Source organism: Pan paniscus, chromosome 1 (genome assembly GCF_029289425.2).
Source record: "Pan paniscus chromosome 1, NHGRI_mPanPan1-v2.0_pri, whole genome shotgun sequence".
Classification (NCBI taxonomy): Eukaryota; Metazoa; Chordata; class Mammalia; order Primates; family Hominidae; genus Pan; species Pan paniscus.
In genome coordinates this window covers 206,472,556-206,491,486 of record NC_073249.2, presented here as the reverse complement: position 1 = coordinate 206,491,486, position 18,931 = coordinate 206,472,556, and the positions used below count along the sequence as shown (strand labels likewise).

The 18,931-nt window shown below is 50.8% G+C and overlaps 1 protein-coding gene across 1 annotated transcript; it reads left to right on the top strand.

Annotated features, from left to right (window-relative positions):
* The first annotated feature begins 776 nt into the window (after positions 1-776).
* On the top strand, positions 777-18,700 carry PINK1 (PTEN induced kinase 1). Its single transcript, XM_034957180.3, has 8 exons — positions 777-1,256; positions 5,165-5,452; positions 7,217-7,317; positions 11,807-11,989; positions 12,885-13,048; positions 15,893-16,020; positions 16,383-16,619; positions 17,818-18,700. The coding sequence occupies exons 1-8, from the start codon at positions 870-872 to the stop codon at positions 18,073-18,075; spliced, it is 1,746 nt and encodes a 581-aa protein (XP_034813071.3). The 5' UTR covers positions 777-869; the 3' UTR covers positions 18,076-18,700.
* The last annotated feature ends 231 nt before the right edge of the window (positions 18,701-18,931 follow it).

The window sequence follows — 18,931 nt, the reverse complement described above, 5'->3', positions numbered from 1 at the left end:
GCTTCTGTTCATAAATCCCTTTCTCCTTAAATATGAAGTCAAAGGTCATGTAGATAGGAGCTGCTGCTGAAGAAGGGATTTTTTGTCTGAAGAGTTCTGTCCCCTGGGCTTACTTGGCTATGGGGTGGACCCCTGGCCAGGAGACAGCAAACTGTTTCAGTAATGTGCGTGTGCGTGCGTGCGTGTGTGTGTGTGTTCTGTGGTGAGCAGGCCTATGCCATTAAACAAACGGTGTGGCTTTGGGCAAGCTGCTATCTTGGGACCTCAGCACACTCATTCATAAATTGTGTCTTTTGGGTGACATTTCTCTTGGGGTCTTCAAAACCCCTGAGACTGTGGACACATACAGCAGCCTAACGGCATTGAGGAGGGCAAGCATTCAACAGTTAGGACAATGTGAACTGTAGCTCAGCTCTGCTAGGTACCTTCACAAGACCTCGAATGCTGCCCCTTACTATGCCTCGGTTTTCTTATCTATAAAAACGGCATTTTTATCTTGTTGGGGGAGCTGTTAAATAAATTAAAAGACGTAAAGGGTCTGGCACCATGGTTGGCAAAAAATGTCAGTTTCCCTTCTCGACTTCTCGATTTTGCCCAGGACCAGTGATGTTCACATTCAGGACCTGCCTGAACCGGCAAGCCCTCCACGTGGGTCCAAAGTGCAAAGGGAAAGTCACTGCTAGAGGCGCCAGTACCAGCATAGCGCCCCCACGCGCCGAGTCGGGGAACTGCCGCGGGGGCCGGCCCCGCCCACCAGCGCCTGCGCCTGCGCCTGCGCAGAGGCACCGCCCCAAGTTTGTTGTGACCGGCGGGGGACGCCGGTGGTGGCGGCAGCGGCGGCTACGGGGGCACCGGGCCGCGGCGCCACCATGGCGGTGCGACAGGCGCTGGGCCGCGGCCTGCAGCTGGGTCGAGCGCTGCTGCTGCGCTTCACGGGCAAGCCCGGCCGGGCCTACGGCTTGGGGCGGCCGGGCCCGGCGGCGGGCTGTGTCCGCGGGGAGCGTCCAGGCTGGGCCGCAGGACCGGGCGCGGAGCCTCGCAGGGTCGGGCTCGGGCTCCCTAACCGTCTCCGCTTCTTCCGCCAGTCGGTGGCCGGGCTGGCGGCGCGGCTGCAGCGGCAGTTCGTGGTGCGGGCCTGGGGCTGTGCGGGCCCTTGCGGCCGGGCAGTCTTTCTGGCCTTCGGGCTAGGGCTGGGCCTCATCGAGGAAAAACAGGCGGAGAGCCGGCGGGCGGTCTCGGCCTGTCAGGAGATCCAGGTGAGCGGGGCCGGGTCCTAAGCCGAGCGGAGGACGGAGCTAAGCGCGGGGGCGGGTCCTCAGCTGGGTGGGGGCGGGGCTAGGTGTGGAGGCGGGGCTCTGAGCCGATCGAGGGCCGAGGCGAGGGTCCTTAAAGCTCATCTATTTCACCATTACTGATCGGCTGCTATAAATAAAGCCAGCACCTCCCGTTTGTTTTAATGTTTCCCTTCCTCAAATGAAGACATGTTGCCTATTACAGCTCCTGTCGCAGCACAGCAAAAGGCTTTGTGTAAATTTTCTAAAATGTACGGACAACTAAATCATAACATTCCTATCCCTTTGAGGTAGTTGCCGTCCCTAATTTATGGAGAAGGAAAGTCCTCAGGTGAAGGGACTTGCTCGAAGTCACACAGCTAATAAAATGCAGTGCCCTTAACCACTGAGCCAGGCTGCCTCCGCCGTTTAACCAAAGGATTAGTAGTGACAGAGCTGAAACCGCAGTAAAAACTATGAACGGCGAGAAAAACAGTCCTAACATTTTAGTTACCTGTGTAGAGTTATCCCTGCTGACTGGATACACAAGGGTTCTTAGGCTTTTTTAATGCTTAAAATAGCACAAGACTTCTCTTTTTGCCCAACCAAAGTCTGTATTAGGGTTCTCCAAATGGAATCAATAGGATGTGTCTATATAGAGGCAGGTTTATTTTGAGGACCTGGCTCCCTATGGAGATTGGCAAAGTCTTAAAAGCCGCAGAGTAGGCGGGCAGGCTGGAGAGCCAGGGAGGAGCCAGCGGTGCAGTTCAGGTTTGAAGCCTGGCCGCTGGCAGAATTCCATCTTCTTCCAGGGAGGTCACTCTTCTTCCTGGGGGTGTAGAACCACTCACTAAATTAGCATAGCCCCTGCATTTTACAGGTTAGGGCTGAGGTGGTGGAAGAGGGAGTGACTTGCCCAAGGACACAGCTGTTAGGGCCAAGCAGTGGCTCCTGGGTTTCCTGGTTTCTATCCCAGTTCTTATTGCTCATCACCACTGTCTCATGTTTGAGCTCTGGCCAGTTTGGGGTGACCGGTGACATCTGGCCTAGTCCCCAGCCCCTGACCTTGTCTTTTGCCACAGCTTAACTGGCAGAAGCTAAGGATGGGAAATTTGACTAATCCTGCTTAAAACTAAAGAGGCTTTTTTAACTGAGGAGATTGATCCTCCTAAACTTACCATTCACACACACCTTCTTCGCACACTTCACCCTCCTATGCCTGAAAATGTTATTAGTTATCAATTAATTTCACATAAAAAAAATTTTTTTTGGTCAGGCACTGTGGCTCATGCCTGTAATCCCAGCACTTTGGGAGGCTGAGGCGGGCGGATCACGAGGTCAGGAGTTTGAGACCAGCCTGGCCAACATGGTGGAACCCTGTCTCTACTAAAAATACAAAAATTACCCGGGCGCAGTGGTGGGCGCCTGTAATCCCAGCTACTTGGGAGACTGAGGCAGGAGAATTCCTTGAACCCGGGAGGCGGAGGTTGCAGTGAGCTGAGATCACGCCACTGCACTCCAGCCTGGGTGACAGAGCAAGACTCTGACTGGGGGGAGAAAAAGTTGTTTTCACTGGCTACTTTTGCTGGAATTAATTTCACATTTAAAAAATTCTGGGCCGGGCGGGGTGGCTCACGCCTGTAATCCCAGCACTTTGGGAGGCCGAGGCGGGTGGATCATGAGGTCAGGAGATCGAGACCATCCTAGCTAACATGGTGAAACCCCGCCTCTACTAAAAATACAAAAAAATTAGCCAGGCATGGTGGCAGGCGCCTGTAGTCCCAGCTACTCGGGAGACTGAGGCAGGAGAATGGCGTGAACCCGGGAGGCAGGGCTTGCAGTGAGCCAAGATCGCGCCACTGCACTCCAGCCTAGGGGACAGAGTGAGACTCCGTCTCAAAAAAAATAAAAAATAAAAAAATAAAAAATTCTGAAGCCAGGCATGGTGACTCATGCCTGTAATCCTGGTGCTTTGGGAGGCCAAGGTGAGAGAATCTCTTGAGCCCAGGAGTTGAAGACCGGCTGGGACAACATAGTGAGACCTTGTTCCCACAAAATATTAAAAAGTTAGCTAGGCATGGTGGCACATGCCGATAGTCCCAGCTACTTAGGAGGCTGAGGTGGGAGGATTGCTTGAGCCCGGGAGTTTGAGGCTGCAGTGAGCTATAGTTGCACCACTGCACCCCAGCCTGGGCAACTAGCAGGAGTGTGCTAGTAGCAAGCTCTAAAAATTTATATTATAAAAATATATATATAATGTGTATATATAATATATGTATATGTGTATATATGTTATGTATACTATAATATGTGTGTTCCATATAATAGCATATAGTATATTTTATATATATACACACACACGTTGCTTCTGCTCCATGAAGTTTATAAGGGAAGTTGGATTTTCCTTTTTTTTTTTTGATACGGAGTCTCACACCGTCATCCAGGCTGTGCAATGGCACCATCTCGGCTCACTGCAACCTCCACCTCCCAGATTCACGCAATTCTTCTGCCTCAGCCTCCTGAGTAGCTGGGATTACATGTGCACACCACCACACCCGGCTAATTTTTTGTATTTTTTAGTAGAGACGGGGTTTCACTATGTTGGCCAGGCTGGTCTTGAACTCCTGACTTCATGATCCGCCTCCCTCGGCCTCCCAAAGTGCTGGGATTACAGGCATAAGCCACCACACCCGGCCTGGACTTTCATTTTTTAAAAAGGTTCAAAGTTATAGTGCAAGGTTAAGTTGCTTACAGATAGCAGGTGCTTTAGGAACCCTCTAGAAGGAAAGTTGCCATGGGCTGGGTCATCAGGGCTGGTCACAGAGGAAGGAGGAGCTTGAGTTGGGCTTGATGGCTGAGCAGGGATGAGCCAGACAGAGCAATACTATAGAAACAGGGGCTGGAAGGATGCTGTGAGCAGCTTTCAGAGGGAGGCATCCAAAGGATGAGTGCAGGCAGCGTGCAGACCAGCCTGGCAGCAGCCAGAACACAGATAACCTCCTGGGCAGTCTGATGGACAGCCGAGTGACACATGAAAGCAACGTATTTTGATGTGGCTCAGAGCAGGGAAGGCACGGCACTGAGAGTGGGGTAGTCTAGAGATGGTGCCTGGTAGGCTATGGCCAAGGGGCATATGCAGAGCTGTGCCTGGCACCCAGGGGTGACTAACCTTGGAAAGGAAGAGCTCAGCAGATCAGACCATTTGAGAGGGAAAGCGGAGCCTGGGTGACTGGAAGAGTGACGTCACCGCTGCCTGAAGCAGGGGAAGACCCAGATTTTTGTCACATGGCCTCTTTCCCAGTGCAGCACTGCCCCCAGCACCTGCACCTCCATCTATTTCTGTCTGAACTCTTGTACTCTTGCTACCTTTCTGGACAGAGTAGCCTCATTGGGGCCCTAAGTGGCAGAGAGAGAAAGACAGTACTGAATCCCTCTGCTCTGGGGATGCGCCTGATGTCACCCACTTGCCTGAGAGACCCTCTGAGATCACTGTGGATCACACACTCCTGCTAGTTGCCCAGGAGCCGTCAGCCAAGGTCTTTGCAGAGCGAGCTGTCTCCATAATCAGACACCTCCAGAACTCTGCTGGAGAGTGAAGGCAGCAAGGAGAGGTGCACTGGCTGCGGGACGTGGGGTTTCTGACCTCTCAGATCATTGAGTATTGTGATCCCAGTGAAGCAACAGAGTTTGAGAAAAATCATTCTGAATAATGAGAAAGAAGATGGCCTGGACCCAGGCTGAGCAGTAGAACCTGGTTGGGTTGTGTTTTTCTGGTTTATTGATCTGGTCGACGTGGACCACGCCTTGCTGCACCTCTCTCTGCCTCCCCTGTTTCCCTTTTCTTGGGCCTTCCCAGGCTCCCTGGCTCACGATGCATTCTTTTCTCGTCACAGGCAATTTTTACCCAGAAAAGCAAGCCAGGGCCTGACCCGTTGGACACGAGACGCTTGCAGGGCTTTCGGCTGGAGGAGTATCTGATAGGGCAGTCCATTGGTAAGGGCTGCAGTGCTGCTGTGTATGAAGCCACCATGCCTACATTGCCCCAGAACCTGGAGGTGACAAAGAGCACCGGGTTGCTTCCAGGGAGAGGCCCAGGTACCAGTGCACCAGGAGAAGGGCAGGAGCGAGCTCCGGGGGCCCCTGCCTTCCCCTTGGCCATCAAGATGATGTGGAACATCTCGGTAAGCACCAGGCCTTTCATCTTTAAAGGAGATGTTCTCAAAATGCCCATCTTAGTGGGCCTGGTGAGGATTTTTTCCAGGAAGTAGGTAGGAAAAGACAGATTATCCACAGGAAAGGTGCCTGTATAGTCAGGCTACCTCCCCCTGTTACACAGAAGTCTAAACCAGAATGTTTGAAATTGTATTCTGCCCACAGATCACCCAGAGATCAGGTTCAAAGGTAGATTTTGGCCAGGCCTGGTGGACCATGCCTGTAATCCCAGCACTTTGGGAGGCCAATCACTTGAGCTCAGGAGTTTGAGACCAGCCTGGGCAACATGATGAAACCCCATCTCTATGAAAAATAAAAAAATTAGCCGGGTGTGACAGCTTGCACCTGTATGTAGTCTTAGCTACTTGGGTGGCTGGTGGCTGAAGTGGGAGGATCACTTGAGTGCAAGAGGCAGAGGCTGCAGTGATCCAAGATTGTGGCACTGCACTCCAGCCTGGGTAACAGAGTAAGACCCTGTCTCAAAACAAAAAACAAACAAACAAAAAAAACCCAAAGGTAGATTCTGATTCAGCAGGTCAGGGATGGGGCCTAAGATTGTGCCTTCCCAATAAGCTCCCACGTGATACCAATGCCACTGCTCTGTCAACCACACTTTGAGTAACAAGTGCCTAAACCACTGATTTCTACCTTGATTGGTTAGTTCACCATCCCCTCCTTCCTGCAACCTGCCTCACTGGAGAGGGGGAACTGGATCTCTTTCCTCTAAGCTCACTCTGCAAGCCCATCTCCAGCTCAGAGGCTTGCCTGTCAACTCCCTACTCTCAACTCTTGGAAGGACTCAAGACTTTGGGAAATTGAAGAGTATTTTTCCCCCACGAAAACAATTTCTGTCCACTTAATTTATTTACCTTGCCATTGCTAGGTAGGTTTTAAAAATGTATTAAGACCCGATGCTCTGTCTCCTGCCCATCCCTGGGCCCATCCATTCAAGGCCGCAGTGGGAAGTGGCCACAGCCGTTCATGGTGGGCCCTAGAGGATGCACTTTCTTGTTCTGATTTGGGGAATGAAGGTTATTAGACTGTTGCACTCCAAGCTGGGTTAATAGCTAACAAGTAGCCAAATCCTTTGCCTGTGAAACATCCAGTCTTAGCATCAAAACATGCCCTGGTTGGGGCATGACAGCTGTTGCATTCACAGCAGCTACAAGATTGTTGATTCTTACCAGATCTTCTTGATACAGGTTTCATATGTCCTGAGAGCCCTTCCCAATACAATGAGGACAATAAGGTGCTTTCCCCACTCTTTGGTTTTTGTCTGTTTGTTGTGGGGGATGGAGGAAGGCTGTTCTGTGATTCAGTACAACTTCACCCAGGGTGGAGCATGTCAGGCTCTGGCCTGGCTGCTGAAGGGAGCCTGCAGAATGAGTTAGTGATCCAGTGGTCAATTTTGAACTGGTGGGGACCAGAGGCACCGATGGCAGGAAGCAGCACCCCATATCCTGATCACCTTGGCATCTCCTCCAGCCCTGGCACCTAGGCTGCAAGAGTTTGAGGAGTGTGAAGAATCCTCTGAGTTGGCATGGATGGTACCTCTGTCTGCCTCCCAGGAGTAACTAGTCTCAGCCTGCCAGTTAAGACAGGTCATCTTATCTCGAAGGTCAGAGCCAATTCTAGGCAGTAGCTGCCGTGCTCCAGGTTACAGGCAGGGCTTACAAGGAACTTACCATTCTGCTCCGGCCTGTGTAACCCTGGGTTCCTTGTGGGTGTTCCAGGCAGGTTCCTCCAGCGAAGCCATCTTGAACACAATGAGCCAGGAGCTGGTCCCAGCGAGCCGAGTGGCCTTGGCTGGGGAGTATGGAGCAGTCACTTACAGGTAAGTGCCCTCTGCCTGCCAGACTGACTGGGACTTGAGAGCAACTTCATCCATCACTTATGTCCTCAGCACCTGGTACAGTGTCTGATATGACAGTAGATAATAAAGGCTTAATGTTGGTGATGGATTTTCAGTTAGTGGATAATTTCACTTGGGAAAGATTGCAGGTAATCTGACCCCAAATGATGATGCACATGCGTAATTCACATTGGAGCAGGGGAGAGGAGGCCCCCCAGAAATGCCCAGTTCACAGTGTTGCATGATTGACCCGGGTTTTCAGATTCCTCCTAAGAAATGCACGGGTAGAGCGCCACCTATCGGAATAAACTGAACTCTGTCCCCACCAGAGGGAACACTCATTTCGCTAATAGTTATGTGCACTGATGGTGCTAAGAGATTTTAAAAAAAACAAAAAGTGGTCTGTTGGCCCAGAGGTCTCAGTGTGGCAGCAGAGAGCCCAGGGTGTAAGTGCTAGAATCGAGTATGCTTGGGCTGAGGGAGCCCAGGGGAGGCGTGTGCTGCAGAGGAGGGGCTGCTCAGAAAGCCTTCTCAAAGGGACAGTTTGTGCCACCTTGTGAAGGATGAATTGGCATTACTTGGGCAGAGGAGTAGGGAAGTGGCATTCCCAGCAGAGGGAAGAGCAAGTGAACAGCAGCTACGCTTTCAGCTCAGAAAAGCCCATGTCCACCACCAGCCTCACCACAGGTGGTGAGGACTGACGTGCAGGCTATGACAGAGGAGATACTGTGCCCACCTCAATATTTACAGCCTGGCTCATGCCTGTAATCCCAGCACTTTGGGAGGCTGAGGTAGGCAGATCACGAGCCCAGGAGTTCAAGAGCAGCCTGGGCAACATGGTGAAACCCCGCCTTTACAAAAAATAAATTTTAGCCGGGCATGGTGGCAAATGCCTGTGATCCCAGCTACTCCGGAGGCTGAGGCGGGAGGATCATTTGAGTCCAGGGAGGTTGAGGCTGCAGTGAGCCAAGATCATGCCACTGCACTCCAGCCTGGGCGACCCTGGAGTGAGACCCTGTCTCTCATTTGTAGACCCACCAAGAAGAGGTGGGTCTGCTGCATTTTTGGTGATTTACTGGAGGGCTGGTTTATAGATCTTCATTCTGTCAGAAGCAGGGAGGCAAAAGTATGAAATTAAGGGAGTGGTTGTGGAAAACCCCTTCCATGGTTTGGAGGTTTCCAATGTGACTGGGAGTCCCTGCAGGCCGGTGGAGGTAGCTGCTCAAGTGGCTGCTGCTTCTCCTGAGGCCTTTTTGGAGAAAGTGGACACCTGAATGTCAGCTGCTTTGGGGCTAACATGATCCTTGATGCCTCCTTTTGTGGCATGAGTGGCAGCCAGCCGACGTGGTGCTGTCCTGCTGCCGGAGCACCATGATGTCTGCTGCTGAGACCTCCCATCTGACATAGTCCCTGTCCCTCTTCAGGGACTTTGTTCCTTTAGCAGTTCTCACTGTCTGGCCTCAAATAACACGTCTTTTTCTGTTGGTTCCTTTTTGCCCCGGCTGTACTGTAAACACTCTTTGTTTACTGCATACCCTCAGTAAATACCTGTTGAATGACCGGATAGATGTGGCAGCAGGTACATTACCTCAACTTCTGGTACACCTTGGGAGAAGCTTTCCCAAGAACACCCTGGGTTCATTTCCTCCTAGCCTCTGCTCTCCTGGGGCCCAGAGATTGAAGGCGCTTAACCTGCTCATCTCACCACGTCTCCCGCCTTATCTCTCACCCTTCTCATCAGCACCCTACACTCCACCACGCTGGCTTCATAGCTCCTTCCCCGAATGTGCCAGGCTTCTCTGTGACCATCTCTTGAGCGTACAGCTGGCTACACCTGGGCTGCCCTCCTCCCACATTTCAGGTCTCAGTTCAGACACCCCCAACCCCACCATATATCTCCCCAGTACAGCCATACCCCTCTGCCCCTGAGCTCCCATGACACCTGCTGGGGCCCTGACAGCCTGGGGCTGTGATCATGACTTGCCCAGGGGCCCGAGGGTGGAAACGATGCTCTGGCTCCTTTGATTGCATAGAACAGGGGCCACTCAGGTTGACTCAAGAGCAGGAGCAGCGCGTGGGCACACGTGGACTGTAGCCACACAGCCTGGGGACCATGCAGTGCTGGGAGAGGCCAGTGCCCTGCTCTCTCCCCAGCACCGTCTAGGCTCTGCCCCATTCACTTCCCTCCACCATTGTTACGCAGCAAAGGGGGCTCTAGCCTGATGTGCTGGAAGCAGTCACACTGGATTTTTGAGAAAAGCCAAGCTTTCTATTGTGAGTCGACTCATATGGAGACAGGAGTTGAATTCAACCCTGTCTTCCTGTGCTAGCTTTAAGGCGGTAATTTTATTAGAGGAGGTTTAAGGGGTGGATTCTAAGATTAGCAGGTGATTGATGGAAGGAAAGGAGAAGTCTGGATAGTCCTTGGACATGCACAGTTATCTCTTCATGCCAACTCATGGGTCCCCTGTGCAGATTTGGGAGGAGTGAGTATGAAACGTGCAGTGGCAATTCAGGCTTTGACATCAGCAAACTTGTTCTGTGCCAGCTGCAGTTGGCCTTATTGCTTCCAACCAATTTCAGCCAGTTCTTTTATCTCATAAGCAGAGGGAGTTTCAGCCTTTCAGAAAGTGGTTTCTGCAAACTCAAATTTTCTTTTATTTTTCTGAGACAGGGTCTTACTCTGTTGCCCAGGCTGGAGAGCAGTGGCGTGATCTTGGCTCACTGCAGCCTCAACCTCCCTGGGCTCAAGTGATCCTCCCACCTCAGCCTCCCAAGTAGCTGGGTCTGCAGGCGCATGCCACCATGCCCAGCTAATTTTTGTAGTTTTTGTAGAGACAGAGTTTCTCCATGTTGCCCAGGCTGGCCTCGAACTCCTGGGCTCAAGCAATTGCCTGCCTCAGCCTCCCAAATTGCTGGGATTACAGGAGTGAGCCGCGGGAATTTCCATCAGTTACTGATTCTTGAACTTGTGGGAACGTGGTTCCACTGTCCACATGCTGTTCTTTCCTCGCATCTCCTGTTCCTGCTTCCCTTTGGCCTGCTCACCTCTGGCTCCTCATGGCCCCAGTGAAGTATCGTGGCTTCCTCTCCACTGCAGACTGGCAGATTTCTTCACTCACACTCCCAAAAAGAGAATCTACTTCCCTCCCTTCCCTTCGTCCAACCATCTGGGTCTCGAGTGTCACTGTAGGTTCATTGCCGTTGGGGCAGGTGACTCCTTGGGCCAGTCAGCTTTGGCTGAAGGGCAGGGCTGGCACACAGCTGGCAGAGCCACCCCATCCAAAATCCAGCCACTGTGCCTCAGCAGGGCTGTGGTTTGGGGGTCGGGGGGCGCTCCCCACAGGATAAGGAGCAGCCAGGGCAGGCAGATGACACTACCACTACTAGCTGCATCTGGATCTATTCACTCATTCAACAAAGGTTTATTAACACCCATATTCCATGCCAACTACTGTACTAGACTTGGAATAATGGAGAAAATTCAGGCACAGTCCTTGCTCTTAGGGAGCTCACATGATTACTCATTGATGAATATCTCTCTCCCCTGATAGACTGCAAATCCATGAGGACAGGGACTCTGTCTTGTTCTGTGCCATAGTTCCACAGCATTCCAGCATGATGTCTGGTACTCAGCATGCAAACTGCATATTGGTTGAATGAATAATAGTACAGCTAATAGCAGCTGAGAGCTTCCTCTGTGCTAGACACAATTCTAGGTGCCTTCCACACTTTGACAACCTTATGCAGCGTGTTAACACTGCATTCCCCTTGCACCCTGGAGATTGAGCCCAGAGAAGATAAGGACAGAGGGGACACATTCCAAGATAGACCCCCCAGTGGATGCCTGAAGCCACAGATAGTAACAAACCCTATATATACTGTGTTTTTTCCTATACACACATACCTATGGTAAAGTTTAATTTATAAATTAGGCACAGTAAAAAATTAAAGATAACTAATAAAATAGAATAATTATGACAATATACTGTAATAAAAGTTATGTGAATGTGGTCTCTCTCTCTCTCCTCTCTCTAAATATCTTCTTGTACTCACCTATTCTCAAACTGTAGATAACTGAAATTGCAGAAAGCAAAACTGTGGATAAGGTTGGGGCTACTGCAACTCAGCCAAGGACTTACAGTGGCAGACTTGGAATGCAAACCCAGGCAGTCTGATACCAGGGTTTCTCCACCTGTGTTCTGCCACACGGGATGGATAGGATGGATGGGTGTACGGATGGACGGACGGACAGACGGATGGACAAATGGATTGAAGGATGGGTAGGGGAGTCATCAGATGTGTTCTCCAACACCATGTACAGTACCTGGCACATAGCAAATCTGTGATAAACATTTGATAGTAAGTGAATAATGAATGTCAGTGCCAGTGTTGGTGTGGCCTTAGGTTATTCTTTCCAGGTGTTGTATCTGATGCTGGCCTCATATGTTTGTCTCACTTGGCTGACTAGAAAATCCAAGAGAGGTCCCAAGCAACTAGCCCCTCACCCCAACATCATCCGGGTTCTCCGCGCCTTCACCTCTTCCGTGCCGCTGCTGCCAGGGGCCCTGGTCGACTACCCTGATGTGCTGCCCTCACGCCTCCACCCTGAAGGCCTGGGCCATGGCCGGACGCTGTTCCTCGTTATGAAGAAGTAAGTGACAGCAGCGCGGCAGGGCCTGGAGCTGATACATCTCCCAAGGGGAGCTGGTCCCTGCCCTCCATGTGCACCTTGATCAGGGGGTTTTGGAGAACAGGGTCATCACCCTTCCGGAGAAGAAAGCCATGCAAAGGGAACATATCTGCCCTGGAGAGCATTTTCCCTGTAGGACGATTTTTCATGGAAACAAACTCTCATCTTCATCCAGAACATACTTGTCACCTAGTCCTTTTGGTCCATTTGACTGTTAACCTTTTCTGTGGCTGGACTTATCTGTTTTTAACATAAAAACCATTCTCCTTCCTCACCCTCTGTATCCCCTAACTTTGCTATAGTGGGTATTTTATTTTAAGGAAATAACTATCTGCACCATTACTTTGGATATAGGGAGCCCCAGCTCTTACTTCCTAATTTGAGGATGGTGAGTGGGAGGGAACAGAAAGGATGCTGGGGAAAAATGGGAATCAAAGTGCTCCTGGAAGGGGAAGAGGAACGGCCTAACCCTAACAGTGATTAAGGTTATTAGGAGGCCGGGAATGGTGGCTGACGCCTGTAATCCCAGCACTTTGGAAGGCGGAGGTGGGTAGATCACTTGAGGTCAGGAGTTTGAGACCAGCCTGGCCAACATGATGAAACCCTGTCTCTACTAAAAATACAAAAATTAGCCTGGTGTGGTGGCGGGCACCTATAATCCCAGCTACTCGGGAGGCTGAGGTAGGAGAATTGCTTGAACCTGGAAGGTGGAGGTTTCAGTGAGCCAAGGTCGTGCTACTGCCTGCACTCCAGCTTGGCGACAGAGTGAGACTCCATCTCAAAAAAAAAAAAAAAACAAAACATATTGGGAGTTGTCGATGTGTGGTAGCCAGAGGCCCTCTCCCCTCTCCACCAGCTATCCCTGTACCCTGCGCCAGTACCTTTGTGTGAACACACCCAGCCCCCGCCTCGCTGCCATGATGCTGCTGCAGCTGCTGGAAGGCGTGGACCATCTGGTTCAACAGGGCATCGCGCACAGAGACCTGAAATCCGACAACATCCTTGTGGAGCTGGACCCAGGTAGGAACCTGCTGCACCATCAGAGCTCTCCAGGGGCACTAGAGGGTGGGTCAGGAGCATTTAGGACTGACTCTTCAGGTCCTCTCTGGTTTTGTGTTCTAAGTCATGTCTTTATTTAGCTCCGCACACAAGAGGTTAGCAATCTCTCCCTTAGAACGGGGTTTTTTTTTTCTCTCTTTGCAGAGAGACAGCACTTCCCAAGTTCCTTTCTCTAGCCCACTTAAAGAACAAGGACCTCAGTGCTGCAAGTTTTCCTAGGTAAATAAAGAGGCCCGGCACAGTGGCTGACACCTGTAATCCCAACACTTTGGGAGGCTTGCTTGAGGATTGCTTGAGGCCAGCAGTTTGAGACCAGCCTGGGAAACAGAGTGAGATCCCTTCTCTACAAAAAAAAATATGTTTTAAATTAGCCGGAAAAAAAGTTAGCCAGGCATGGTGCCATGCACCTGTAGCCCCAGCTACTTGGGAGGCTGAGGTCGGAGGATCACTTGAGCCTAGGAGTTAAGAGTCTGCAATGAGCTATGAATGTGCCACTGTACTCCAGCCTGGGCAGCAGAGTGAGATCCTATCTCAAAAAAATAATAAAAAATAATAAAGTAAAAGAGAAGTAGACTTTAGCTCATTATAAAAAATAACTTTCGGCCGGGGGTAGTGGCTCACGCCTGTAATCCCAGCACTTTGAGAGGCTGAGGCGGGCGGATCATGAGGTCAAGAGATCGAGACCATCCTGGCCAACATGGTGAAACCCCATCTCTACTAAAAATACAAAAATTAGCTGGGCATGGTGGCGGGCGCCTGTAATCTCAGCTACTTGGGAAGCTGAGGCAGGAGAATTGCTTGAACCCGGGAGGCGGAGGTTGTAGTGAGCCGAGATTGTGCCACTGCATTCCAGCCTGGCGACAGAGTGAGAGTCCATCTCAAAATAAATAAATAAATAAATAAATAAATTTTTCAAACAATGAAAGCTGTCCAAATGTAAGCCCAATTGCCTCTGGAAATGAGTTGCCTACCACTAGAAGCATTCAAGTAGAAGCTGAATGGCCACTTGCCTAGGAAAATTGTAAGGAGATTCATACATCTGATAAATTTTTGAACTAGAAGATTTAAAATAATTGACTAGAAGAACTGGCTTTTATTATTTCTTTCTTTCTTTATTTACTTACTTATTTATTTATTTATTCATTTATTTATTTATTTGAGACAGAATCTTGCTTTGTTGCCCAGGCTGGAATGCAGTGGCGCCATCTCAGCTCACTGCAACCTCTGCTTCCCAGGTTCAAGCAATTCTCGTGCCTCCGCCTCCTGAGTAGCTAGGATTACAGGCAGGTGCCACCATGCCTAGCTAATTTTTGATTTTTTTTTTTTTTTTTTTTTGAGACTGAGTCTCGCTGTATCACCCAGGCTGGAGTGCAATGGCATGATCTCGGCTCACTGCAAGCTCTACCTCCCAGGTTCACACCATTCTCCTGCTTCAGCCTCCCTAGTAGCTGGGACTACAGGCGCCCACCACCACGCCTGGCTAATTTTTTTGTATTTTTAGTACAGACGGGGTTTCACCGTGTTAGCCAGGATGGTCTCTATCTCCTGACCTCGTGATCCACCTGCTTCGGCCTCCCAAAGCGCTGGGATTATTATTTTTAGTGGAGATGGGGTTTCACTGTTGGCCAGGCTGGTCTCAAACTCCTGGCCTCAAGTGATCCACCCACCTCAGCCTCCAAAATGTTGGGATTACAGGTATGAGCCACCACGCCCAGCTGGGAGTTGGCTTTTTTTTTTTTGAGATGGAGTCTCACTCTGTCGCCCAGGCTGGAGTGCAGTGGCATGATCTTGGCTCACTGCAACCCCCGCCTATCGGGTTCAAGCAATTCTCCCGCCTCAGCCTCCTGAGTAGCTGGGATTACAGGCACACGCCACTACGCCTGGCTGATTTTTGTATTTTTAGTAGAGACGGGGTTTCACCATGTTGGTCAGGCTGATCTGGAACTCCTGACTTCGTGATCCGCCTGCCTCGGCCTCCCAAAGTTCTGGGATTACAGGCATGAGCCACTGCGCCCAGCCAGGAACTGGCTTTTTAAAGGAATTTTGTGTGGACCCTTTTACAAATAACCAATTCTTTTTTAATTTTTTCTGAGACGGAGTCTCGCTGTGTTGCTCAGGCTGGAGTGCAGTGGCATGATCTCGGCTCACTACAGCCTTCACCTCCTAGGTTCAAGTGATTCTCCTGTCTCAGCCTCCTTCACCTCCCAGGTTCAAGTAATTCTCCTGTCTCAGCCTCCCGAGTAGCTGGGATTACAGGCACACACCACCATGCCTAGCTAGTTTTTTTGTATTTTTAGTAGAGACGGGGTTTCACCATGTTGGCCAGGCTGGTCTTGAACTCCTGACCTCAGGTGATCTACCCGCCTCGGCCTCCCAAAGTGTTGGCATTACAAGCCACCACACCCGGCAATAACTGATTCTTAATGCACCTGGTTCTTAGGTTTGGATTTGGGGTTTCAAATTCAAATCAAAGTCTCCTGGGGTATAAGGGCCCTTGGAGATCATTTGAACCAAGCTCTAGCTCCTTTGGTCTCGGGGACACCTCCAATTACTAGAACATGATTTAAATTGAGCCACACAGTCCTTTGCCTGGGGATTTTGCAGCCTGTACTTACTGGAGGCATTTCCGTGTTCGCACAGCAGGCCCTTCTGATCAGCTCTCAGGCCTTGCTGACCTCCTGGGCCAACACTAAGCCATTAGCCCCTGTCAGCCATGTCTTGCTGGTGGCTTTAGTAGGGACATAGGAGGGCCTCTCAGAGGGAAGGAGGGGAGGAGAAATGGTCACTTTGCTTGCTCCTTCCCAGACGGCTGCCCCTGGCTGGTGATCGCAGATTTTGGCTGCTGCCTGGCTGATGAGAGCATCGGCCTGCAGTTGCCCTTCAGCAGCTGGTACGTGGATCGGGGCGGAAACGGCTGTCTGATGGCCCCAGAGGTGAGTCCCGAGTGTGTCATGCGCCATCGGCAGCCCTTCCCCCACGTGTCCACTGAATGCAGGAGACTCGATGCCTTGTGATAACCCAACACCTCCATCTTTTCTGACCCATAATGTGGCACAAGTTCCTTCCCTGCCACTTTGCTTTCCTCCAGCGTTCCCTCATGTTCCAGGAGAATGCAAGTCCTGTCACATAAACCAGGTGGTCTAAGCAGACCCCTTCTGGGTCTGAGCCACAGCTCACTCAAGCTCTGGGTTCCTTGGGACAGAGTTCAGATTAGCCCATGAATCAGGTGATGTGCAGGACATGAAAAGGTTAGATGGGCGGGTAGCGTGATGTCTCACCCACTGCTTCTGAGCAGGTGTCCACGGCCCGTCCTGGCCCCAGGGCAGTGATTGACTACAGCAAGGCTGATGCCTGGGCAGTGGGAGCCATCGCCTATGAAATCTTCGGGCTTGTCAATCCCTTCTATGGCCAGGGCAAGGCCCACCTTGAAAGCCGCAGCTACCGAGAGGCTCAGCTACCTGCACTGCCCGAGTCAGTGCCTCCAGACGTGAGACAGTTGGTGAGGGCACTGCTCCAGCGAGAGGCCAGCAAGGTGAGGCTGTCCCCGGCTTCGAGGGGACGGTGTGGGTAGAAACCTCTGTTCTCGTTCCAGAGTGAAGGTCAGGTTTGGGCCAGAGCCACAGTGACAGATCCTCTGTGTTAGGAAGGTAAAGGCTAGTTACAAGAGAACAAAAAACAGATTTTAATGTAGGTAGGAGCAGGAGCACTAGCCACCACAGCATAGTCAGAATCCTAGCAGTTCAACTCCTGTGGCTTTTTTAGTTGCTGAAAAAGTTGTTCAGAGGCCAGACACGGTGGCTTACACCTATAATCACAGCACTTTGGGAGGCTGAGGCGGGTGGATCACTTGGGACCAAGAGTTCCAGACCAGCCTGGCCAACATGGTAAAACCCCGTCTGTACTAAAAATACAAAAATTAGCTGAGTGTCGTGGCACACGCCTGTAATTCCAGGTACTCGGGAGGCTGAAGCAGGAGAATCGTTTGAACCCTGGAGGCAGAGGTTGCAGTGAGCCAAGATCGCACCACTGCACTCTGGCCTAGGTGACAGTGCAAGTCTTTGTCTCAAAAAAAAAAAAAAAAAAGGCTATTCAGAGAGAGAAAAGGAGGCATTTTTGAGAAATGTTTCATGGAGATGTAGCTCATGGAAGCAGCTGAGAACTGATCAGAGAGAGATGGAAAACATCTCCTGAGAGCAGATCTGGACATTGTGAAATTAATATAAAGGAATGCAAAGGCAGACCTATCTGAAGCCATAATTGGAGTGGCAGCTGGCTCAGGGGCAGGCTTAGTGCAAAGAGCTGAGCCATACCTGCATCCCAGCACTGTTCTGCCACTCCGTTAACTGCTCTCTGTACGTGGCCTGCTATCTTGGTGCGCAGTGAAGGTTAGAATAACAGCTGCAACCAGTTATGAAATGATAGAGGAGACTACTTACCTGGTTCAAGGGACCAGATAGCTGTGCACAAGAGGCACTAGGCTTTCCACCTGGGGGGAAAGGCTATTTCAACAATGCATGCTGCCCCATGCAGAGGTGTACACATGGAAAAGCTTGGAGCATGGGTAGGGGACAGGCAGTATTTGTCACCTGAGTGAAGGGCATCAGTAGGAGATAGGGTAGAGGAAGAATTGGGTTGGGACCAGAGAAGGGAAGACCCTCACTAACAAAGCAGGCTTTGGGTTGAGACTGTGTTAACAGATGTTCTAGCTACAGCTTCCCTTCCTGTTGCAGAGACCATCTGCCCGAGTAGCCGCAAATGTGCTTCATCTAAGCCTCTGGGGTGAACATATTCTAGCCCTGAAGAATCTGAAGTTAGACAAGATGGTTGGTTGGCTCCTCCAACAATCGGCTGCCACTTTGTTGGCCAGCAGGCTCACAGAGAAGTGTTGTGTGGAAACAAAAATGAAGATGCTCTTTCTGGCTAACCTGGAGTGTGAAACGCTCTGCCAGGCAGCCCTCCTCCTCTGCTCATGGAGGGCAGCCCTGTGATGTCCCTGCATGGAGCTGGTGAATTACTAAAAGAACTTGGCATCCTCTGTGTCGTGATGGTCTGTGAATGGTGAGGGTGGGAGTCAGGAGACAAGACAGCGCAGAGAGGGCTGGTTAGCCGGAAAAGGCCTCGGGCTTGGCAAATGGAAGAACTTGAGTGAGAGTTCAGTCTGCAGTCCTGTGCTCACAGACATCTGAAAAGTGACTGGCCAAGCTGGTCTAGTAGATGAGGCTGGACTGAGGAGGGGTAGGCCTGCATCCACATAGAGGATCCAGGCCAAGGCACTGGCTGTCAGTGGCAGAGTTTGGCTGTGACCTTTGCCCCTAACACGAGGAACTCGTTTGAAGGGGGCAGCGTAGCATGTCTGATTTGCCACCTGGATGAAGGCAGACATCAACATGGGTCAGCACGTTCAGTTACGGGAGTGGGAAATTACATGAGGCCTGGGCCTCTGCGTTCCCAAGCTGTGCGTTCTGGACCAGCTACTGAATTATTAATCATCTCACTTAGCGAAAGTGACTGATGAGCAGTAAGTAAGTGTGGGGATTTAAACTTGAGGGTTTCCCTCCTGACTAGCCTCTCTTACAGGAATTGTGAAATATTAAATGCAAATTTACAACTGCAGATGACGTATGTGCCTTGAACTGAATATTTGGCTTTAAGAATGATTCTTACACTCTGAAGGTGAGAATATTTTGTGGGCAGGTATCAACATTGGGGAAGAGATTTCACGTCTAACTAACTTTATACATGATTTTTAGGAAGCTATTGCCTAAATCAGCGTCAACATGCAGTAAAGGTTGTCTTCAACCGAGCTGTTCTAGTTTTCTCTTCCCCAGCACTGTCATCTAGATT